The 24,463-nt window shown below is 41.9% G+C and overlaps 2 protein-coding genes across 7 annotated transcripts; both read left to right on the top strand.

Moving 5' to 3' along the window:
• The first annotated feature begins 1,185 nt into the window (after positions 1–1,185).
• LOC105894579 (protein shisa-7) lies at positions 1,186–14,985 on the top strand. 2 transcript variants are annotated; one of them, XM_031576318.2, is made up of 6 exons: positions 1,186–2,423; positions 5,985–8,354; positions 8,594–8,748; positions 9,739–9,804; positions 10,303–10,491; positions 10,686–14,985. In XM_031576318.2, exons 2-6 carry the CDS (start codon positions 7,609–7,611, stop codon positions 11,729–11,731), a joined length of 2,202 nt encoding a protein of 733 aa, XP_031432178.1. In that variant the 5' UTR covers positions 1,186–2,423; positions 5,985–7,608; the 3' UTR covers positions 11,732–14,985. The 2 variants fall into 2 exon arrangements, with proteins under 2 accessions (XP_031432178.1, XP_031432179.1); XM_031576319.2 differs by lacking the exon at positions 1,186–2,423 and adding an exon at positions 3,546–4,597.
• A 79-nt stretch (positions 14,986–15,064) lies between these two features.
• Positions 15,065–23,725, top strand: si:dkeyp-69b9.6 (zinc finger protein 865). 5 transcript variants are annotated; one of them, XM_042709148.1, is made up of 4 exons: positions 15,065–15,254; positions 16,270–16,400; positions 16,886–19,713; positions 19,935–23,725. In XM_042709148.1, exons 3-4 carry the CDS (start codon positions 17,709–17,711, stop codon positions 22,289–22,291), a joined length of 4,362 nt encoding a protein of 1,453 aa, XP_042565082.1. In that variant the 5' UTR covers positions 15,065–15,254; positions 16,270–16,400; positions 16,886–17,708; the 3' UTR covers positions 22,292–23,725. The 5 variants fall into 5 exon arrangements, with proteins under 5 accessions (XP_042565082.1, XP_042565079.1, XP_042565083.1 ...); XM_042709145.1 differs by having other exon boundaries at positions 16,886–19,770; XM_042709146.1 differs by lacking the exon at positions 15,065–15,254 and adding an exon at positions 15,322–15,941 and having other exon boundaries at positions 16,886–19,770.
• The last annotated feature ends 738 nt before the right edge of the window (positions 23,726–24,463 follow it).

Genomic DNA, 24,463 nt, shown 5'->3' with positions numbered 1-24,463 from the left:
CTGAATAATCTCCCACTCAATCAGGCATGTCGTTAGAAAGGATACAAGAATTTATAGGCTGCATGGAACCCCAGTGCTAAGCAGGCTTCTCTAGGTCTTGTTAAGACTTATCTGAGAAGTTACTGGAGGAATCAAAGGGTAAATTGATGGCAGCAATGGTCATCCCAGACGTGGGCTTTAGAATTATGCAATTGCACTGGCCTCAAAGGCTTGTATAGGACATGGCCTTTGTTAATCAACGAAAGATTGAATGAATTTTTAGGAAGTGTACTTTGTCCCTCTGTGTTGTATGTGTGTGTGATGAAAGATGGAATTTCTCTTTTTAGGAAGATGTAGAAGATTGGGGGCTAAAAATGTGGTCTGTATATTATTAAAAAACAATGTTTGTCTTTTTTAAAAGGTATCTGTGTAATTTTGTAATTTTCTTTTCTTTTTTTCAAACTTATGGAATTTTTTTTTTTTTTGCTTTAGATTTTAGACCAGGGGGACAAAGAACAGAGGTAGAGCTAACCATGCAGTGAGGGGGAGAGTGAGGGACTCTTGTATCCTTTCTCGGGGTCGGGGTATTCACAATTTTGAGTCTTGCTCTCAGTGACCACCATGCCATTTTTAAATCCACAGATCCCGCCTGTGGTGGTCTGTTGTCAAAGAATTTGTACTTTATCAGATAAGGCAGTTTTTTATATTCCCCCTTTTTGTATGGATTGTCCCGTTCTCATCTCTATCCCCCATGGTCATACCTGGATAAAGTGTCTGTCTCTCGGGAAACATTCATCAGCAAATCATCTCCCCATCCTCTTTGCACCACTACGGCTCACTCCTCTGCAGGTTTTCACAAATTCTAAATGATGGGCCTACATTTCCCAAGGAAACACCCTCTTCCGCATTTGACTTTGAACTTTGAAAACCTGCTCTGGGAAGCTAGAGCTTATGTGCAATTTCTTGGACGGGGTATTTTTGTGTCCGTATAAGTTATTTAAATTAATAATAAAAGATAAAAGTATGTAAACGTTTTGTGCACGTTTCATCATTTAACATCAATCATAGATGCTATTCTCAAAACTTGGGACTTTAGGCTACAGTCTCATTTGGCCTTGTGCGTCAGTGGCATTTGGCGAGGTGCATACACAGCCAGTAATTTCAGGTGTTTATAACGGATGAACGGTTTTCTCAGTAGGTTACCCCTGTGTCTGTATTAGCTGCCCACCCACCTGTATGGGAATAGCTTCCTGCGCAGTGTCTAATTACCCTGTGTGGCGCATGTGGCTGACAGCAACCTGGGGAGCAAGCTGTATCTGAAAAGCTTGTGGGAGGTTGCCTTTCACATGAACCTCGGTAAGGTTTGGGGTCCTTCAGATATGACCCCATTAAGGGTGCTTTTGATAACTCACTTCCAAATACACCTTGTGGATATCCTCTTAGCCATCAGCAGACAGATTTGCATGTAACTATTTGCTGGTCTGCTTTGGTTTGGCTTTTTTTCAGTTCAAGGGAAGTTGGCGTGAATTATTAGTGCGTGAAAAATACAATGTAGATAACCATATTCGTTATCAACAATTCCTTTAGTCTGGTAGCCTATAACCATATTTCCCCCTTTCATCACATTAGAAGTGCCACCAACAGGCTGACACCGTTGCTGTAGCAACCAGTGGTACGTTTTCTCCTTTCATACCGCCTGTATGCGCGAAAAGACTGGGAAGTCGCATGAGACAAGAAACATTTTGAAACGGACGAAATCATCGTGTCAGACAGATCTGTACCAGTTTGGGTAAGACAGACGGCTACTTGAACTATCTGGGCTTGGCGGACCTTAGTGAAAATATTTTCATTCCACCGGTGCTTATCAATAGGGTCTGGACACCTCTCCCACGGAACGCATCCACGAGCGACGTCAAACGACAGCATTAGGACATATCTTGAGAATCATGTTGACTGAAACTGAACAAAAAGCTTTTGCATCCGCGCTCTGGATGACGCATGTGTTTACACCGATAAAGATCATTTATTGATCTTTTTACAGACAACTAGGCTCTGCAATTTGTTTCACCTTGAGCATCTGCAACGGTAGACTGATAGGCTACAAATGCTTCTGAACCGTCGTGGCAAAGAGAGGCTACTCTTATCCTAAAATAACTTATCAATTGATGGGGTGACAAGGCGTAAAATATGTAAGTGTACTGGCTACATGGTATCATGAGTGAATTGCAGAAAAGGCAACCTTCATAAGATCAGTTAAACGCATAATTGGAGCTTTTAAGTGACTTTTTAAAGAGTGAAAGTGGGATGAGTGTCGCAACAGTTATTCTTCAGAAGACAAGCCATCAGCCGTCATAATTCCTTGACGACATAGGATTTTGAGAATGATTGCTCACGCAGCAGTCTCCAACCTGTCAGTTCTATAGGATACACCGAGCAGAACACAGGTAAGAGACCTTGTCATTTCCCTAGCATCTGATAGTTTACCAGTGAAACTGATGTCTGGCTTAGCTTGGTAAACTGCATATTTTTTATGATTAACCATTTACTGATTCTATGAGAAAATGTCCAATAACCCATGTGAAATGAGTAACTCAACTAAGGTGACTGGCAGTGGTCATCATCATAGGCTGAGCTTTGTAAAAAAAAAAAAAGTCCGTTTATTAACGCATTAAAGCGCAAGACCGCTTGAATACAGTAGTTATCATTGCGGCATACGCACACACTCTTTTTTTTCAAACAGCACAACGGGTAGTCATTCAATGCACACACATTTGTACTCGTACACCTACTCACACATTACGATACATGCAAATCAGGTGTCAGTCGTCTCTGCATGACATGTTAAGACGCGCTCATCTCGCATACAATCATACGAAGTCCACTGTACACATTAAAATCTACATACGTTATGAAAAGCTCAAATATACAAAGTGCATTACGCAGTTACTCTGTTTCTCCAAACAGATTTTTTGGTGGTTTACAGAAATTATTCTCGAAATTTAGATCGCTTTCTGAAGACGCATCACAGAAATACAGTAATTTGTTTCTTTAGTTTAAAACGTAGAAGGTCTTTCATTTTGATTCTGCTAACAAGTGTCTCTGGAGTACAGCAGGATACCTACCCTAAGTCTATAAAAAAGATGGCACAGTGGCATTTATTAACTGATATGTGTGAGATCTGTTGACTGATGTACTGGGTTTTGTATTATGCATCTACGCCATCTATGTCATTGACATAAAATATTGGCAATAGGAATAACAGTTGCAGCCAATTATGTGCATGCACATTACACTGAAGTACATCTCTTCCATCTCACCATCAGCCTCACTCCTCCTTCCCTTCAGTCTTTCTCTGTTCATCCTTATTCATCCTGCCCTACATAATATGGTCTACTGCCCTCCTCTCCCACCCTTTGCACAACTGCATAGCTACATTACTTTGGCTGGTCAGACTAACAGGTATTTTGGAGTCTATGACATTATGTCTCACTATGCAGCATAAATGACAAACGAGGTTTCTAATTTCTCTATAGTCTTGCAACCCTTATCTTGTTTGTCCTTCACTTACAAGAATGAAATCATAGAATTGGGTACCTGATACCACAGCGAATAAGCTCCTCCAAAATCAGTCATGAATAGGTTTGCCACCTGTCACCAATTGCCAATATATTAATATGAGACCCATTTGAAGATGTAACCTTCATATTTATAGGTTTTGGTATACTAAGGAGTTCCAGGACAGCTTGTTGTTTTACATGCAATGACTTGTAGGCCCCAGCCTACTGTAGAATAGAATTAAGAGGCAGTAAATGGTAGACTACACTGGTAGAGGTTGGGTTATGTTAGGTTAGTGGCATGGTTTGGCCTAAATGTGCACACAAAGAGCATTCCTAGTTTTTCTCCAAGTCTGTTTCTCCTTCTCTACCAGGCAGCTCTGCAGCAGTGCTATTCTAAGAGAGTTAGCTGCTTCATCCCACGCACCAAATCACACTAAGGAGAGAGAGAGAGAGAAAGAGAGAGATAGGGGAAAAGAAGAGATAACCTAGAAGAATCCAGGACTGATATGTTATGTGAGCCACTGACACTCTACCTCTATTGCAGCTTAAGAGAAGAGAGTTGCTGAATGAAATACAAATGAATTGCTTCTTTTTTTGCCACATTTCGCTACACGAATGGTTAATTCTGTTAGTTCTGCCTATGTGATGTTACTGAATTGATGGGCTATGCACCATGTTTTCTTACATGTTGGCATACTTTACAGTCGTTAAATATGTAAAGGGACAGTGTATGGTTAACATATACAGTTCAGGCTCACGTGACAACTGTTTCAGAGGGGACATTTTGATGTTTGTAGTCTGTCATGGGCTAATCTGAAAGATCTGTTTATGTGTTGAGTGGGTTTGTGCCACTGTCACATTTTATGCAGCACGTTGAATACATGCTTTGTGGATTAGTGTGTATCACCAGCGGTAACAGTCCAGTATAAGTACTGCTGATGTGTCATGGTGTTTGTGGTTTGTCTCTGAGCTGTGGCGGGAGGCATTTTGATAGCACTTCATTGTGTGCTGGTTACTGGGTGTGTTAACTTTTGTTTGTACTGAGTACAGCCTATGCTAAGGTCAGTGTGTTACCTGTGCTAGGTTTATTCTGTTTTATCATTTCAGTGTGATCAATGCTTTAAGCGCTGTTGTTACTGCTCCTACTGGTAAAGTCATGATGATGTAAGTGTCTGTGTCTATGCTGGTTACTGCTGAATTAGTAGATTGGATGGGCCACCATATTAGAAATATATGTTCTCTACTATCTCAGTAAACCTCTGTGCTTTGGAACATGTCTGTGGGGTATAGAGGTATTCTATATAGAAAATGATGTACGTTCTCTGTGTTTTGATTTTCTATTAACATGATCAGTTGATGAACGTACAGCATTGTATGTTCTCTTCTGTGTTGCAGCTTGGTAGTGGCGTGACTGTCTTGGTACATGTTGTGTGTTCTCTCTGTTGTGCTGTGTGGTGTGGTGTTGGTACGATCTGTATATGCTGTGCATTGTCTGTGTGCTGTACTGATAAGTGGTGTCACAGAAAGCTCTCCATTCTCCACCCACTCACTGCACTCCCACACATGCAGGCAGTCTCTTTGCATCCATACCTCTGGCTCTGGTCGTTCCTGTGCTGCTTTGCTCTCATTTAAATCCCTACCCTGCATTTATCTCTTGTTCTTTCTTTCTCGCTCTCTGTCTCTCTCTCTCCCTTTCGTTTTCACCCTCACGCTCTCTCCTCTAAGACACACACGTACACACACTCAAAAACAAATTCACATTTTCACACAGGAACAAGAACATGCAGTCAACTGCACACACGGATGGTGGATACACACTCCCACACAAACACACTGACACATATTACATACAGACATGTAAGGTCTTTCTCTCTCTCTCTCTCTCTCTCTCTCTCCCTCTCCCTCCATCTCCATGATGCAGTTGTGCACACAATTGCACTGACACATTTTAATAGTTTTTCATTGGTTTTCATACTTCAACAGGATGGTCTGAACATGATGCTTTTGTGCCTTCCCAGATAGATGGGAAGCACACATACTACTGTACATATACATTATAGGGGTGTGCATGGACAATCAAATATCTGGATAACTGTGTGCAGAATAACTGTTGGAATATTTATATCCCTAGTCGGTTATTATGTACAAGCACAGAATCATAAGAGATTAGCAGAAAATGGGAAGTTTTCTGGGATAGTTTGCCAAATACTCACCTCAAAAAATGACATAGTTCATTTGTGGAGATGACATGAACACTCACAATGGTTTGGTACTCGTTTGTGCAGTGAGATTGCACTATGGTTTGAAGCACACCCCTAGACCATTGCATGTAATTGTTCAGTTGCAATGGAGTAAATTGTCTGTTTAACACTGCCTCAGAGATTAAGACTTGATATGATCTAGCTCCTCTCCTAATATGTTTCTACTTCACTATTTCTCTCATTTCAGATGATCATTTAACCTTTCATGGAATAATCAGAACTTTGATCAGGTGTGGAACTGAAGGCATTTGGAGAAAAATTACTAGCATCGGAAAAAAAAGAAGGAGGACAATTTTATGGAGACACATAAATTACACTGGTTAAGACACCAACTCCAGTCAGTCTGTCTGGGGCCTTCCTTTGTAGGGTGGATTGAGGAAATATCTACTCATCCATCGATTCCCCCTTGCCTTACAGAGAGCATACAGCAGAGAGCAGCCCGTGATTTATAATTTACCGCCATAGACTCATGGGTATTCTAGTAAAGAGGGATTTACAACCATTATACAGCAGGAGAGCCAAATCTCAGTATAAACTGAAACTTACTGACAGTGGTTATTTAAAAGATAATAGTTTGTGATACATTGTTTATTAGGGAATTTTCCATAATGATGTGCAATATCACCAGTTAGTACAACTTTTATTTTCTCTCTTTGTTTGTATAATGCACAGTCTGCATGTTATACCATAACACCACCACTATCCTTTGAATTCTATATCCTAAATTTTGAGCATAGAGTTTCAGTTCGGGAAATTACGCTACTGAAAGACATAACAATGTGTCCTCATGATTATTTTGTATTTCATAGAAACCTTACGGGTTACAACAATTAACTAACATTCTAAGTGCCATTGTTGAATGTAGGCAGTGCCAACATATGTGGTAACAATCAAATGAGCATGTATCATATTCCAAGTTTGTGTCTTCAAAAGTGTTTACAAATGTGCTGTGGTCTTAAATCAAACACTTTTTTTGTAAGTGCCGAAACCTTCCAGATCTGTTGAAGAGTCAAGTTTACAATAATCAATATAGCTACCATTTGCATTCCCATTGAATCTCCACTTATTTTGTGAGCCCCCTTAAGCTGGTCTGGTGGTCTGTAAAAGGATCACAATTTGAGTGCTTCTCTCAAATATTTAACTTTTGACTTTAAAACCCTTCAGCATTATCCACTCAGGACTGTTGGTACAGCCAGCCTTATGTAAGAGAATGCCTAGACTGGCTAGCCATATTAAAAGGTTTGCATACAGATCTTTCCAGTTGAAAACACGCCTCTGTTATTTTGATAAGAAACGATAAAAAGAAGTTGTTTACATTTTTCTTACATCCAAACAGTGTTGGAATTTATACTGAAGCAAAGTAAGGGCAAAGGATACCGATTCTTGTTAATAGTCATAGAATATTCTAGCATTTTGACGTTTTTGATGTGTGAGGATTTTTACTCTGCCCAGTTGCCATAACACGGCTCAGGTTGCTCAGTTCCATCCAGTACAAAAGATTCCCAAAGCCAAACTGAATAAGGACACATTTAAAAGATCTCTGTTGTCACGTCTATGGGAGTGGACATGTACATACGTTCAATTATTGTAACGACATAGCCCTCCTGCCTTTGGCACTTCTTAGGCATTCTTGTCTTACAGTCAGCCATCTGCTCTTTATACTCGTTTCACGCACCTAGTTTTATCTAATGTTTTATGCCTGGGATTTTAATATTTGAAATGCCATTTTGAGCCGGCTCATTTTAAAAGAGGACGCCACATTGTACTGTGTTGACTCAACCATAGAAAATAGATGTCTTAGTCATGTAAAGATGGTGCCCACCTCCATGCTCAGAGTGCGTGTCATCTCCCTGCTCCTTTTAATCGCTGCCCCACTTAATACTGCAGCAGCGAGCATCACAGACCCCCCCAGGCTTGAGCGTACTCAGGGGGGCGACACAGACTCTTTCAGACCCAAACGAACCCAGGGGGGGTTTACCGAAAACCCCGCCACCAGTGACAGACAAACCGCCCTGGGATGGCCTCCCCTGAGCGGCCGGTCAAAGGCACGTGCCCTGACACCAAACAGTAAGCCAAAATCTTCACTCAAAGGTTTGGAGACCCCACCAAAACCTCAGCCACAGATCATGGCCCCGCCAAACGCCACAGAGCACTTAGCAGCCCAGATGGCGCCTCCGGGGGAGGCAGACCTGTGCCGAGGTTACTATGATGTGATGGGCCAGTATGACTTCACCTTCAACTGCACAAAGGATGACTTCATCTATTGCTGTGGCACATGTCACTACCGCTTCTGCTGTAACGACAACAACCGGCGACTGAACCAGGACCAGTGCAACAACTACAACTCGCCTGTCTGGGCCAAGGTCTCCACCACCCCCCCATCCTCCCCTGACCCCGGCCCTGGCCCTGGTTCCATCCGCCTGCAGCAGCAGGGCAACAACACCGTTTACGTGATCGGGGGAGTCATCTCCTTCACTGTTGCTGTGGCAGTGGCCATAAAGGTGGCTTTCCACAAAACCTCACGGCAACCCAGAAACAATGAGCTCAATATGCCCAGGTGAAGTTACCAGGCAAAACTAAAATATAATCATCCAAATGTGCTGATGTTTGATTGTTATGTTTTACCAGTAATGTCCTTCAAATTATTATTTTATTTCATGTACAGTTCTATAGGTAGGTAACAAAGTGAAATCCAGATAGACTTTGTCATGAATTTACAATAAGTCAAGTATTTCTCTTTTCTCTGTGCTGCGGCTTTATTCAGAAGTTTATTTTTCGGTCTCTTCAATGTCTTAGAGCCCTGGTAGACATGCTGCGTCACCAGTCCAGCCCCGTTGAACAGGGAGAGAGGAACAACAGTGTGGCCCTTGCCAGCTCAGGAGGAGGTGAGGGGACCTTGGGTCGCCCACCAAAAAATCTCTATCCAACTCTGCAGAACAAAGACAACAGATGTAAGTAGAGACCCTGCATCATGAAAATATTAGTGTATTTATTTCAAATTTGGCTTTAGACCAGTGACTAGTGGCTCTTGTATGACTATTGTAATACTGTAGACTGTAGAAAACATAACATCGATTTACACCAAATCTAGCATTTTAATATCCTCTTTTTTGTACATTATTTAAATGATAGTAGTAATTAACAATGAAAAAGTGCATGGGTGTTTGTTTGTTGAGCCACAAGAACTTGCATCCTAATTTGTGTTGCATAGCAGTGCGTTATGTGTGAGTGAGCCGCCCTCAGGGTGTTCTGCACTGGAGACAGTCTGAGCCTCTGCATATTGGGCTTGGCTCCTATGGAACCGCTCTCCTTCACACACTGATTAGGATGACTATTAGCCTTTGTCAGCGTGATAGATATTTGGAAAGCTGTGCACAGGAAGGCTGGGTGGACCGATAGAGAAGGAGCGGAATTAAGGCAGGGTGTGTAAACAGGGTGTGTCATTAGGTGGTACTGAGGTTTGGGTAATGGCTTTCTTGGGCTTAATGCCACAGGACCCTTATGTAAGGCACTTAGCCTGAATAACTGCTTTACAAATCCAACTGTATAAATATGAAATGAGCACAAAATAAATATGTGCCAAGTACGGCATGCAGGGAGAAGCAGATGCCAAACAGTGTAATGACTGCATTATTTAGAGAGGAGGCCTGCTTAATGTAACACGACGGATTGTTTAAAATTTTTAACATGTCCTGGAACATGCTGACCAAGATGACCGTTGCAAGACACATACAGAGCAATGTATTTCCCTTTTCAGTACACACAAGTATGCCCACATTCACACCTAAAACATACTACTATTGATAATCTTGCTGACTAAATCCAAAACAAGAACACATTAAAGTTTAATATTTTCAAATGGCTAAACTGCTGGACATGTCAAGAACGGGAACACATGCATTTCCAGTGTCTGAATTAATGGATTTTTTAATTTTTTTCAGTGGGGAACTTGCAGCACAATTATATCCATACATCAGGGTCCAGTCCAAAACATACAGCCACAATTGGTAAGATATATATATATATGTGTGTGGGTGTGTGTGTGTGTGTGTGTGTTGGTGTTTTTTTGCATCCTATGTTCAGTATCTTACAAGCACAGTGTGTGCTACACATATCCGTAATTGTGTTATCTTTATTCTTTTAATTAATCTAACTTCTTCATTTTTGCAGTTTATGAGGCCTATGTTCCATCTTTGGAAACCTCTGTGAATGTTCTGAGCTACACCTATGCACTTGCCTTAGTCTTGTGCCTTAGTGATGCTCTCAGGATGTGCTTCTTCCTCATTTTCTAGGACAGCATCCTATGCTTTCCCTATATCCCGTTATTGGGTTTACAGCCGTTTTAAAGTATGCTCTCAAGAATAGTTCCCTCTCCAAAATGGCTGTACATATGAATAATTGCTTCATGCAGAGCCTTTACTTTAAGTACCCCCTGATGAAGCCGACGAATTAAGTAGTAATTTCCCATGATGGTATGATATCACGCATTAAACTGTCTTCCACAGAACGAGCACCCCGTATGAACAACATGCAGATTGCCACAGGAGGCACCCTGAAGCCAAACAAACACAACAACACTATGATTACCCAGCCTTCCTTCCACCATTCTCTGCACAACCTTGCCCAGCTTCCCCCATCCTATGAGTCTGCCATGAAACCAGAGCTCAACAGATACAGCTCTCTCAAACGCCTGGGTGAGTGAGCGAGGAAATAAATGTCTTTCCCCTTTCCTTTTCATCCCTGAATTATTCTGTCCACCTCGACTGACCATCCTTTTGAAACCTGTTCTTCGTTCATCCCTGCATGATTTATCCATATTTTTCATAATTCATAATTCATAATTTCATAACTCATCTTCTTTGTCCTTCTCTACTCCACTGGAACACAGAGAAAGATCGGGAGGACTACTCGGGTTACTGCACCGCCAAACGTCGGCCCAACAATGCCCAACCTCAACCAACTTTTCATTCGTCTCAGAGTCACTTGCAGTGGGGAGGTGACTATACTTTGGGAGGTCGGGGGACACTCCCCAACAGACCCAGGAGACACCCTCAGTCAGCTCCTACTCCCACCCCTAACCCCTATCCTCTTCCCCTGGCTCCTCGAGCTGAGTATCAGTATCACAACCCCAACTATGATACCCTATCGAAGCCGCCTAGACGGGTCAAATCCACTGATCAGCTTCTGGCAATGGCAGATGCCGCTACTTTATCCAGGCTCTCCAAGAACCAGCAGCACCAGTACTACAAGGCCATGGCTGCTGCTACTGCTGCTGCTTCAGCGAAAAACTCCAATAACCACAACACCTTGAGAAAGTCCAATGATCGGATGCTAATGTCACCTGACCACCTGGAGGAGAGTATGGGGCCGGGAGGGATGGGAGTGAGTGATTATGGGGGAGGAGGGATGGGCATGTCTGATTATGGTGGGGGTAGTGGAATGGGTGGGCCTGATTATGGAGGAGGTGGAGGAGGTGGAGGGATGGGGGTGTCTGACTACGGAGGGGCTGGGGGGAGGGTCCCCACTCTGCCCCGCATCAATCAGCAACACCAGAAGGCCCAGTCACAGCAGAATGTGTGTGCCACACCCTCTCTCGACCGGCATCACATGATCAAGATGAACTCCCACCCAACCTCAGGGCGGGAGCGGGAGCGGGAGCGGGAGCAGGAGCGCACCACACCTACCGGATCCGGCCACTTGGGAGGGAGCGGGGGAGCAGGGGTAGGGTGGGGGGATATGCCAGGCACAGGGGTGGTGATGGGGACGGGGACATTAGGGGGGCACAGCGCCAGGAGGTTAGCATTTGCTGCTAAAAGACAGAATACTATAGAGCAGTTACACTTCATCCCTGGAGGGGGAGGAAGTGGGAGTGGGGGAGCTGGTTCAGGATCTCAGGGAGTGAGAACAGGAAGTAAGAATGAAGTTACAGTGTGAACATTAAAGATTGTTTGAGGAAAGTTCAGAGAGCAGGAAATAATAAAAGAATTAAGGTTTGTCGTGGGAGATGATGAGTGAAAGTGTAAATATAGTTAAACTCCTCAAAGTAGTCATTTTGCGTTTAAATTACCATGGTAAACTTTGAGGAAAAAAACTTTATACTTATATATATGTGTGTATATATATACAAGTACATATTTGTTTGATATCAGTCATACTTGCGTCAGCTTGCTATATATGCTTGTGTCTCATGATCCATTAAATCGAAGAAAAGAAACAAAGACAAATAGGACAGTCTAGGACAGTATTCAGTTTATTAGGTCTCTTTCAAATCTAATATATGTTACAGTTTACTGCTTTGATGTTTAAGGTTAAATCCTTTTGAGCCATAAAAGTGTGAGGAAAACATAACAGAAATGGAAGTCTGAGTGAGAGAAGGTGACATGGAAACTGTGATAGGACATGGACTATTTGTGTTACAGAATCCTGTAGGACCAAAGGGAATAGCCTATTTTTGGACTGTAGCTGCTATGACACAAAGACATTTAAGGAAGACCTTTGTTGATTAAGTTAAATGAGACTTCAACATTGTAGTGTTATGTCACTCAAATTAACTTTTTTATATTTTGTGAAATCTAACACTGCCACATGCAAAAGAATGATGTTCATTCCCCGTAATAATTGGCCGGTTGCAGATTTCACTAATTTACTATCCAATAACAGAATGTGTGACTGTTCCTAGTATAAAGCACATTCATTATGTCTGGATAGAGACTAGCAGACCCGTGTGGTAACAACGATTTACATTTTTGAAGTCTGGACAATTTGAATGACTCAGTTATTGGATTGATGCCTGCTTGACCCCTTTGCCATGAATGTTAATTGTAGTAACAAGTTCTTTGTAGATTGTCTCTTTTTTTTCTTCATTTTAGACAACTCAGTGGGAAATATTAGATGTTTCTATTTTGTGGTTTTGACAGTGCAAGTGGCTGTACATCCTATACAACACTCTCTGCCAGTGGAACAGTGGCATGCCAGTCACCTTTTTTCTACCATTGCTCAGACCATTCAAAATGAATGAACAGACTGGATGTGATTATCACTCAAACAAAGCCATTCTAAGACATGACTGGGCTGACATTCTCAAACAACCAAGAAAGTGTCTGACAATCATCTCTGTCTTGTGGTGGATATGGACTCATGAACAGTATGTGGCACTGAGACCATAATGGCCACGCCAACACCAACATCATGTATGTATGCAGGGATTTGACAAGAAAGTGCTGCATATATGAAATTCATTTCTTTTAATATCTAAGGACGTCTACTTATTGTCCTGGAAATCCTCTGTGTACGCCAACTTTCATTTTGACCAAATTCAGCTGCACAGAGTATTTCCACAAAAGCACAGGAGAGTTCCTGTGCGTGTGAAGTCAGTAGTCAGGAAAGGAAACGGTGTAATGAGAGTGGAAAGTTTACTAAATGAATCTGAACTTTCTTGAATAGTAATATAGGGTACACAGTAACCTCTAGGATTTGAGTAGTTTGACTCAACTGATATAGCCATGAGCAACTCTTGTGAAGGGCACTGTCACTTTGAGAAGATAATCTGTTGCTCCAAGAAACTGTTGCCTCTAAATGCTGATGTAGAATCAGGTTTTCTTTCATCCCTATATGTATTGGTCATAATCATTATTAGATAAGGTGGAAAACCTATCCAAGATCTTAAAGTAGGGACAACACACCAGTTGTCTTTGTAGATGTAGACAACATATTTCAGTCATGTAGGAATGAAATATCATAATCCATGACTTTCAATAATAACGCTTATACACATAAGGGCTATTCAACATGTGTTTGTGGTATGTGCTCTACCTGATTTTACCTTCTTTATTATTTTGTGTGTTATTATTATCATTATTATTATAGAACAGTAGTTTAACTATGTTGAAGACAACAGGAAGACGGTAAGGCACACATTTCTCTTTGTAGAGGAGATGTGGATATACATGTCAACATCTACCCCATAGAGACTAAATGTTTGTGTGGTGAATATATATTTCACGAAAGCACAATGTTCAAAAGGATATGCTTTCATATGGAGGGGTTTGTGCTAAGCCAGAGAGATACAATTTATGGAAAACTGGAAAAACTAAATTATAAACAAGCATAAATTAACCAAGAAAACTTTTGACAGTGCTAATCAACTGCAAGATTTCTCTATTCCATCAAGCATATGGAAAAATGAATGATGATGGACTGTAAATGAATCTTTCAGACAATCTTCCTACACACTATAATATGTAAGTGTTTGTCATTGTCATTATTATGACAGTTATTACTATATAATTACTGGTAGTATTATTACTGTTATGATTATGGAGTATAATATATTTAATGATGGTGATGTTTTTTTCTTCTGTGAAGTGTTACTGTATTTTTTAAAAGTATCTACCTTTCTCATGAATGTTGAAACAATTCATTGTAGAAAGCGGAAGCACAACTAAGGAGATATTAATTTATAGCCGGTTGTATTTGCCATTTTTATTACATCGAATGCGTTGAGAAATGCCCAATATGATGTCACTTAACAATGTTTAAAGGCTTGCTGATGTCACAACCCAGTGTGAGATATCACAGTGGGATTAAGTATCACGTCACTGCCATAGGTTTTACAGAGGACATATCTGTTCTATTGCTATGGTCACAGTATGTGCATATGTTGTGTGTGTACTGAATGTCTCATTATAGATAGGATTTTAAGTATTTGAATGTTACTTTCAGGGAATATAAAGACAGCTAAAACAAGTTAAGCATTTTCTTTCAGATGTAAAAGGGTTTGTAGCAATGTCTGCTCTGTCTTGTATCCATAAGCCATACAGTTAAACTATTTATTTGACGAAACATCAGTTAGGAATGATGTGTGCAACACAGGCCTATTACATTTTGTATTATTGATACAAAGAGTAGTCAGAGGGCCATTTGGCTATTTGTGACCTCTAAATAAAGAGAGATCTTGGTAAACTTTTATTTTGAATGCATAGATGTAGTAAATATAGCCTGATCTGAAATCACAGTTAGAATGTGAGAAAAGCTAGTGTACTCAATTGTGCAATCAAGGAAATATCTGATCCCTGTCTATAAAAGAATAACCTGCCCTATGTTCTTCTATGACTTGTCCTAACCCTTTTGGATATCAGTGTGAACAAGATGTAATATTATTTGTAGAAATAAAATGCAGCAAATTTAAATGTTTCTTTTTCTTTTTATGGGGAAATACAATGTTAGGGGTACATGTCCAAATAACATCTGTTTATCAAAACAGATACTTTTGTTTTCGATCAAAATCTCAACTGGCTGCTTTAATAGGCTATAATTTTAGATGTGGCAGAAAAAAAAAATCTGAGGCGGCCATCTTAACGGACATAAGGCTGGTGTAAGCTGACAGAATGTAGGCTAATAAAATGGCTTCGGCGTTTTCAGATCTCATGCAACAGAGATCATGCTTTCACTAACACAGGTAACATTGTAATTTCAAATTCGAACAAATTTATTTTGCGAAATGTAACAATCCAGCGTTACAGTAGCCTTTATGCAAAGGAGCTGCAGTCAACTGGCTAGCTTGTGTGTTGTCGCACTACTTCGGTGTTAGCACTAGGCAGTGCATGCAGAGATGTCTGATGGGCCGGCAGTTTGTAAAATTTGTTGCGCGTCAGAGCAAACAAAACCCTTCAGACTTAAGCGATTTTCTGTCGAATATGATCGTTCCCACTTTGACAGCGGCACTTGCGCACGTACATATTTGTCCATAGACAAATAAGACTGTGCAACGATAGCCGGAAGTACCCAAAGGGCCGGAAACGGCCGATGTTAAGTGAGCACACGTCATTCACCCCTTACCAAAAATTAACATAGACCGTCCAAAACAATTTGGCCGACAAAAATGCAACAATTCATCGGTCGAAATGGAAACCGCTAGCAACGTCAAAATAGCCTAGTAAACCTGTGTATCGTGGGGTCCTGGTGAAGACTAACGACAGGCTCCCTCTTTTCAATGCAGCGCAACATCATTGAAAATGGTCTCTTGCTAACGGGTTAGCTGGCTGATACGAAAACAGCACGCAGAGAATGGCAGATGAGCGAGTGGGTGAGGGGGGAGCACAACAGGCCTCGTTCATCTCGCCCTGGCTCAAAATTGGACACTTAGGTAAAATACCACACGTTATTGAATACTTTATATACAAATATATAATTTTAAGTTGTGCAGTTTTTGCAAAAGGGAATGCGGATGTATATTGGTGCACGGTCAGTGATGCATTTAATTGAGGTTAGCCTATGGACAGTGCGGTTAGCAAGTGTTGCAAACAAACCATATCGTCATCCAGCTGTTTTGCATGCTAGCTGGTTGCCTTTTGCACAAACATTCACAAGTTGCGTTAATTGCTCGATTCGAGTTTCTTAGATGGTGCAAGATTGCATTGTTGTGTGGCGTAATATTTACTGTAATCAACAGCTGACGCCACTGTTCTCCACAGAATTTGCCAACTGCATGATTGAACGAGGCATTCAGAAGATGTAATAATTATTCGAAATCCCTCTCTCCCCCTCTTGGTTGACTGTCTCACGTTCCAAGCTGCGAATCGACTTCCTTTTTGCTAAGTCTAAGGTGAGTTGTTTGTTTATTTATTTATTTATTTTATTTATATATATTAAAACATTTTTTTTAATGATTTGTCAGCGAATTAACCTCAAGTAAAGCACATTATCATGACGAATTTACTATTTATTAATATTTTTCCCATTGTCAGAATTGATACAAAATAAAAATTGTGTTCATAAATTGGTTGTAGGCCTAATTTTATGATTTACAATAAACAGAATGATTAAGAGTTTATTTATTCTGTTAATCTTATTATTCCTAATTTCTTGACTATTAAGTAATGGGTTGTTAACATGAACATGAATGCAGCATACTCAGAGTAGTGTTGTTATATATATTTATACATCATTGTATTTGTATCTAGTTTTCTATATATATAATATATATATATATATATATATATATATAATTAAAAATGAAACTGAAATTTCAATTCAAATGACTTGATCAGTTTTAAGTTTAACCCATTACTTTTATCTTTTCTGTCACAGATTCTTCAGCTCACGAACTGAGAAAAAAACGTGAGGGGGAAAGTGTGGAAATCCACAGTCTTTTGGGAATTGGGGAACATTCAATGAAAGTGAAAGCAATATAGACTGACATCATATCCTGACAGATGCTAATCTACATCAGTCATCACCTCACTACTTAAAAGCAAACAGTGCTGAATTCCAAAATAATGTAAATAGAAATGTGCTGAATTGGAGATTAACTTAAGAAGGAGATCCACAGAGAAATTATCAGAACGCTACTCAACATCTAAAAAAGGACCTTGACACATTAATGCATGATATACTCAGTGTCATGCAAAAGACTTTCCTAAGAAGGAATAGGCACATTTTTCATGCATGGACAAATCAGAGATGCACAGCAAAGCTGTGATACATTGTCAAACAAACACTCTGAATACACATTGCCGTCCTAGGTTGTGATTGGACACCTCTGAAGCACTTAAAAAAGACTGAAATATATGTCCTACCAAATTTAGGTATTTCATTGAAAAAAGGTCTGATAATACAAGAAACATAAAGTAAGTATCACCTCCTCACTTGAACTATCTGTCCCTGCCTCCTCTTAAATAGAAAGTTGGTCAACAGTGGAAAGTCATTTGAGCTGAAGATTTAGTAGAAGCATACAAAACAGACATTTTTGGCAGCCGTATTGAAGCTGACATGTGGGCCAGAAACATTTTACAAAGCAGCATTTTCTTGAAGTGAGATTTGAAGTAGTAGATCCTCTGTGGGTGGAACCGTTGTTGCCACTCCTGGCGCTGGTGGTGTGCCCTTTGCACCTCCATGTCCCAGTGAGTGGGAAATGTTCCAGTTTGGAAAATACAACTTGGACATCATAGAGATGCTGAGTGGACACCAGGCTCACCAGTTCAAGGGTCTTGGATTAGAACGACAGCTACAACATCAACAGCAAGTACAACTTCATCAGCATCAGTTACAGCAACAACAGCAGCAGCAGGCAGAATCATCAGGAGCTCTTCTGTCTGGACTTGGCTTGGGACCTCTTCAGGGATCCCGGAGCAACGCATTCAGTGATTCCTCATCGCTTTTTGCCAAAATGAGTGCCCCTCCCCCACCTTTGCAGCAACAGTCTCTGTCTTCATCCTCGCAATCATCTCGAAAGTCTAGCAAAATGGCCGGAAGTAGCAGCAGTGGATACCCTCAGTTTTTGCGCTCATTTCACCCATCTGATGCTCTTGCCCAGGAGCAGCTGCATCATGGAGTGGGCCGCTTTGAACACTTTGCAGGAGGCAGTGGCAGTAGTGGAAGTGGGCTTGGAGGATTAGTGTCTTCTGGACCACCACCCCCTCCTCCATTGCATCCTGGACTCTCTGTTCCCCAAGCTTCACCAGGGCCATCTTCTTCCTCTCCATCTCCATCAAGTTCAGTGGCAAACTCTATCAACCCCCCCAGCAGCAGTGCGGTGACCTCTTTAGGGCACCAGCTGGTTGGATCCCAGTCTGATGCCCGCAGCCTTCATCAACAGTTCAGCTGTATGCTAGCAGCCAATCAATACTTTTTATCTGGTGTTCCAGCAAACGCCAGTTTGGAGCAGTTCTTGGTCCAACAAGGCAGCCACAACCACCTTGGTCTTGGTGATTCAAGTTCTGGCCTGGCACCGCCTCCTGCTCTTCATTCCGCACATTCTCACTCCAACCCCCCACAGCAGCAGCAGCCACCCCAACAGCAGCAGTTGCCCCCTCACACTCTGTCACACCCTCACTCCCACCATCACCACCACCACCCTCTTCATTCAACCTCCCAATCCTCATCACTAGGTAGTTTTGACTTTCAAGGTATCCCAGTCCTGTCCTCAAACCAGCTAGCTTCTCTAATGCAACAGGAAGCTGGTCTTCCTCTACCATTACCCCTTCATCTGTCTCTCTCCAAGGATGATGGGAAAGGGGACAGTGGTGGAGGAAGTGGTGGAGGTAGGAGAAAGAAAGCTATGGCGGGATACATGCCACAAAGAAAATCTGATAGTCACAACAACAATAATAGCAGCAGTAACAGCCACAGTGCTTCAAATCCTAATTCAAGTAGTACTAGTTCTGGTGGCCTCGGTCAGAGCTCATCCTCTGGCCTTGTTGGTGGGGGTGGAGGGATTGGGATGGCAGGTCATGGTGGACAGCCCCCCTCCCTCCTCTCTTCCTCGTCTGTGGTTTCTTCATCTTCCTCTTCAGCACCTTCATCAACATCAGCATCTGTTTTGGTGACAAATGGCTCACACCTCTCCAAGACTCTCGGATCCATGGGGCCGCCTCCTCAGCCTGAACCTGAGGCACTCTACCATTGTGGTGAATGTGGCAAAACCTTCACACATCTTTCAAGTCTGCGAAGACATCTACGCTGTCACGAATTGACCACTGCAGGAACAGCAGGCTCCAGAAATAATAATCCAAACCCTGTACAGCTCCCTGCAGAACGAGGAGGTGATCCTCATTCAACCCCGCCGGCTAGTGCAGTTGTTGTTGTTGCTTCATCCTCCTGTCCAAGTCCTGATAAGACTTTCCAATGTTCTGAGTGCGGGAAAGGATTCAAGAAAAAGGGGCATCTCATTCAGCATGGTGTGATACATTCAGGAGCAAAACCATTTGCTTGCTCAACATGCAGTCGTGCTTTCAACCGCCGAGAGTCTCTGACCCGCCATGAGAAGATCCATGAAGATAAACCGTTCCGTTGCCCTGCATGTGGACGCTGTTTCCGAGAGAGCACCTCTCTGTTGAACCATGCAGCCTCTGGCACGTGTGGAAAACCCGGAAGGCCTCCCAGACCACGGAGCCCTGGAAGCGGCAGTGCCATGGCTGGTAAAAGCAGTAAGAGTGGCACAGCCAGTGACGGAGGGATGGGTATCAGTGGCGTAGGTAAATGCTGGGGGAGGGCAGGGGTGTGAAGCCTTGGAAAATTGGGAAGTAAAAGACAAATGAGTCTTGAAATTGTATTGTCTTGACTTGTCATTTTTTCTTGTGTAAAAAAATATTCATGGATGATGAAAAGATGTTCATTCAAAATTTGTCATTTTTTGTAGGTTCTTACAGAAGTGATGGTTACAATGATGACTACAAAGATCAACGTTCTCAAAGCCACCCATATTCTGGGCCTTCCTCTTGTGGCAGTGGGATGACAGCCCTGAGGAAGGCGCCTCTAGCTCCAACTCTGCATCCACACCCCCAAAGCCAAAGCCAACAGCAACATCATCACCAGCCACACCTCCCTCTCTCCTCCCTTCTGGATGACTCTGAAGATGATGTCACAAGTTCAGTCAATAATGCTATATCTGCCATCACCGCTGCTGCAGCCAACTGTATGAGCAGTGATATGAATAGTGGTGGAAATCGAGGAGATGACCGTAGAGACATAATTGGAGGGTTGCTTGGTGGCCTTGGTTTGGGCCCCCTTGGGGTCTCCCAAAGTGGTCCATCATCCACTTCGGGAATAGATAAATCATATAGGGGAGGTGTTAACTCAGGAGGCATGGGTGGTTTGGGCCCAAATCAGCAGATTCCAGGTGCCAAGCCCAAACGTCCACGGAAGCCCCGCAAGAAGAAGGAGCCTGGGCCAGGTGGAGAGATCATCAAGAGAAGGCAGACATCTCACAGGGGAATCAATGGAAATGAACGCCCATATCTGTGCAGTGTCTGTGGTCGAGGGTTTGCAAGGCGTGAGACGCTACGCAGACATGATCGCATACACACTGGTGAGAAACCTCATCACTGCACAGTCTGTGGTAAATATTTCAGAGAAGCCTTCCATCTGTCCAAGCACCACACAGTTCACTCTGGGGAGAAGAATTACAAATGCGGTCTTTGTGGAAAAGATTTTGGCTATGCGCAGAGCCTTAAAAGACATGCTAAGCTGCACCAAAAAGGGGAGTTGGAAGAGGTTCCCACAACTCCTGGTGGAGAGAACCTGAACAGCTACACAAATTCTGGGGCCATGAACCAAGATAGGGGTCAAGGGAACTCTTCCTATTATTCATATTCACAAGATGTGAAGCCTCAAGGGTCTCATAGTCAGCCTCCCCCTAGGTTGTACACATGTGCGATATGTTGGAAATCCTTCCGTCATCATTTTCACCTAACTGCACATCATCAAACAGTTCATGAAACTGGGGGAGAAAAGCTTTTTTCCTGTGAGGTGTGTGGGAAGGCCTTTGCATATTCCAACAGCCTCACAAGGCACAGGCTCTCCCAGCATGGTTTGTCACGCACAGGCCAAACAAATTCACAAGGTGATACTAGTGGCTCTGGGGCCAATAACAGTGTAGGTGGTTCTGTCTCTGAGAGTGAGGCTGCTACAAATGCCTTGCTCCAACTTGCTCCCCCTGGTGGAGCACACGGGGAACAGCAGGCACATGGTGGTGTTCTCCATAGTCATCAGCCACCTCCGCCACAACCACAAGCGGGTTACTCCCCTTTGTTCTATGTCCCAGATACAAACACATCTCACCCCTCATCCTCCAATGCCTCCCCGTATTCTCATCCACTTCCCTCCAGTTCTAACATACCTCCCCTTAGCCATCAACAGTCACCAACAGGTGTGAAAGGAGAGCCTCTTTACCAGACAGGCGCAGGTCACACAATGAACACAAATCCTTCTGGACATCCCTCTTTTGGGATGTCCCCAAATGAACCCCATCCACTTCATCACCTCCATCACCATCACCACCATTCTGAGGATCTGCAGTCTCATCAGCACCATCAGAGCTTTCACTCGCAAGATGACCTGAGAAAAAAAAAAAAAAAAAAAAAAAAGAAGGACGACCGATTGAGGGGAGTATACAGATGGGACGAGAGGGTGGGAGGGGAGCAGATCGGGAGGGAGAAAGTTCTGAGGAGGAAAATGCTGAGGAGAAAAAGGAGAGCGATTCACCGCCGGCAACGCCGCTTCAGGAAGCGCATGGCCCTACTCTTGAGGATTAGACGTGGAGGAAGCGGAAGAACCACAGTATGTGAACTAGCAGCTGTGCGGGGGTTAAAGCTTCAGAGTTTAGCGTCTTTACAAAACCCCCTCAAGCGTTTTCCTTGTCCCCTCTGCCCACGTTCAACCTTTTCACGACGTGCAGCCCTTATAGTCCATCGCGCAGCCAAGCACTGTCCCAGAGCCAGTTTCCCTGCCGAGCGTCTGAAATGCAATGTCTGTGGGAAACAGTCTCGGAAATTTTTGTCCTTCTTCATTCACAGGGGGTCTCACTTATCCAAGGGAACATTCTCTTGTAAACGTTGCTCTTCACGTTTCTGGAACCCCAGTCTCCTTAAGCGACATAAGACATCCTGTCGTGGAAAATTAGCAGGCTTACGCCGAGGAAGAGCACTTCATTCGAAATTAGCTGCAGGGGCAGTAGGTAAGGGAGGAGATGGCCATAGTGGCCAACCTTACATGTGATATATATATATAACACTTCAAGTGTTAATTTGGCTTTTGAAGAAGATATGCGAAAAAGAAAACAAGACTTTGAGGTTTGGTATGTGCATGCTAATATTGAAGAAATTATCATATGAATGGCCCATGATGGATTCTACAATTTTGGAAGGCACCAGTACCTCATCTTTTCAGTGACTGTTTAAGACGGTGCATTTTCCTTTTCAATATCACGAACAGCGCTAATAATCAGAACTAACCTAACCTTAAAGCAAGCACCCACAATCCCAGTTGCATGGGATGATTTTTTAAAGGACATCACAGTTCCTTTCCAGATTCTCCTTAACCTTTATGTGCATTTACAGTACTGTGGATCATTAGATGAGATTTCTGTGACTTGCTCATATTTACCCCTTTTCCTAACAGTAATGATTAGCCCTCACTGTAACCCAGCAAACTCTGTATAAGTATTCTGTCTCTGATGTGTATAATGTGTAGTGGGTGTTCACGTAGAGATGGTGTGGACATATGATCTCTTTAATGTAAAACTGCATTTAATAGGAGAAGAGGGATCTTGGGAAAGTGAAGGTATTAGTTTGAAGAAACTGTCTTTTCTTTTGGTAGTATTTTTGTGCATGTTGGACATGTTAAACAAGTATCTTAGCTGATATGAGGTTTGGAAATCACTATGTGGCCGTTACACTTTAAATCGAATTTGAGAAGTGCAATTTTTATTTGTTGCTGTTACAATATTTCGCTCCAAATCCAGGCTTATAGGTCTCAGACCATATATTTGGACTATGTCAATCACCTGATAAGATCAGGTGATATCAGTATTTTAATAAAATGTCATAATTGACATGAGAAATTGACAATAAATAGTTGATTTGAAAAGTGCTTTTTAGATAATCAAAGTATAAAACATACTTTGAGTAAAATTGGAAGGACGTCATATCTTGCCAAAACTAATTTAAGAAATAAAGCCTTTAACCAAAAGTCTGTATTGAAAGTGGTAGCCTCTCGCACCACGAACAGCAGTGTAAGCAGAAATGTAGTGTTTTTACATGGAGGTTGAAATAGAAAAAAGAACGGAACAAGTGTACTGTAATGTAAATCGTGTTGATATTTTATTACTGTTACAATGTCTCTCTTTTGCAATCAAATGCCTAATATTTAGTTTCTATCATTGCTACTTTATGAGTAGGTGGAACAAGAATGTGGGAGTTATCACTAGAGCAGAACATGACTTAACATATTAATGTGTTTGACACAGCCTTTCAAACCCTAAACCTTAGCTCTTACACATGTATCACTTTTTTCTCAAGTAGATATCCATACTACTCATAGCCCTGTTTTCTTCAAAAGAAAGAAATGATTCTAAGTACCTTTCTATCACTTTATTTACCTATGATACAAATGGTTGTTGATTCTAAGCATTTAATAAAAATGTAAACTGTATATTTGTGTGTGTGTGTGTTTTAAATCCCTATGCTACAGAGATATTTGTAAATAGCTGTGTATATAACTAATAGCTATAGTTTATTAGCCATTATAGACATTGGGAAGTAGCCTATATGTAATATTTAACAGCAGCAAAGCCAGCTAAGTTGGGTGCATTTACAGCTCTTACTTAAAGTTACAGTGAACACATTTATAGTGAAACAGGGAAAATTGTTCAACCAGTCACATGAATTATTTCACTGGAATTGTCAGTGCTCAGAAGTTGACACTGCATATTAAGACCCTGCCAAGAGTTTTATTTTGAAACTGGAGAAATGATCAGTTGCACCATCATACGTTCGCCACAGGGTTGCAGTGGAGCTCTCCTTTCCGAATCACTGTATGGTGCCTGACTGTGAAGGTAGAGTGTGACTGTCACATGGATTTTGCACTGATGGAAAACGGGACACAGTACAGTGCCTTGTTTGTTAAATCAGTGGCCCTTCAAATGTATTCATTGAGTAAACTGGGCGTAAATTTCATTTATCCTATTTACTATTTCATTAGTTAATAGTTTAAATAATATGGATTGAGCCGTAATAGACATATCACCCGGTGCACGGTCATTTACACATCACGTGAACAGATATAAAATGTACTCCACATCAAAACGTATTATTTTTTTATTTTTCTATTGACCTAGTTAGGTAGTTTTAACCAGGTTTAATTAACACGGGCTTAGGCTTTTGTTGCTCC

The sequence above is a fragment of the Clupea harengus genome, chromosome 11, assembly GCF_900700415.2.
Source record: "Clupea harengus chromosome 11, Ch_v2.0.2, whole genome shotgun sequence".
In the NCBI taxonomy this organism is placed as follows: domain Eukaryota; kingdom Metazoa; phylum Chordata; class Actinopteri; order Clupeiformes; family Clupeidae; genus Clupea; species Clupea harengus.
The sequence above is the reverse complement of the archived record's forward strand: the minus strand, read 5'-3'. Positions and strand labels throughout refer to the sequence as shown.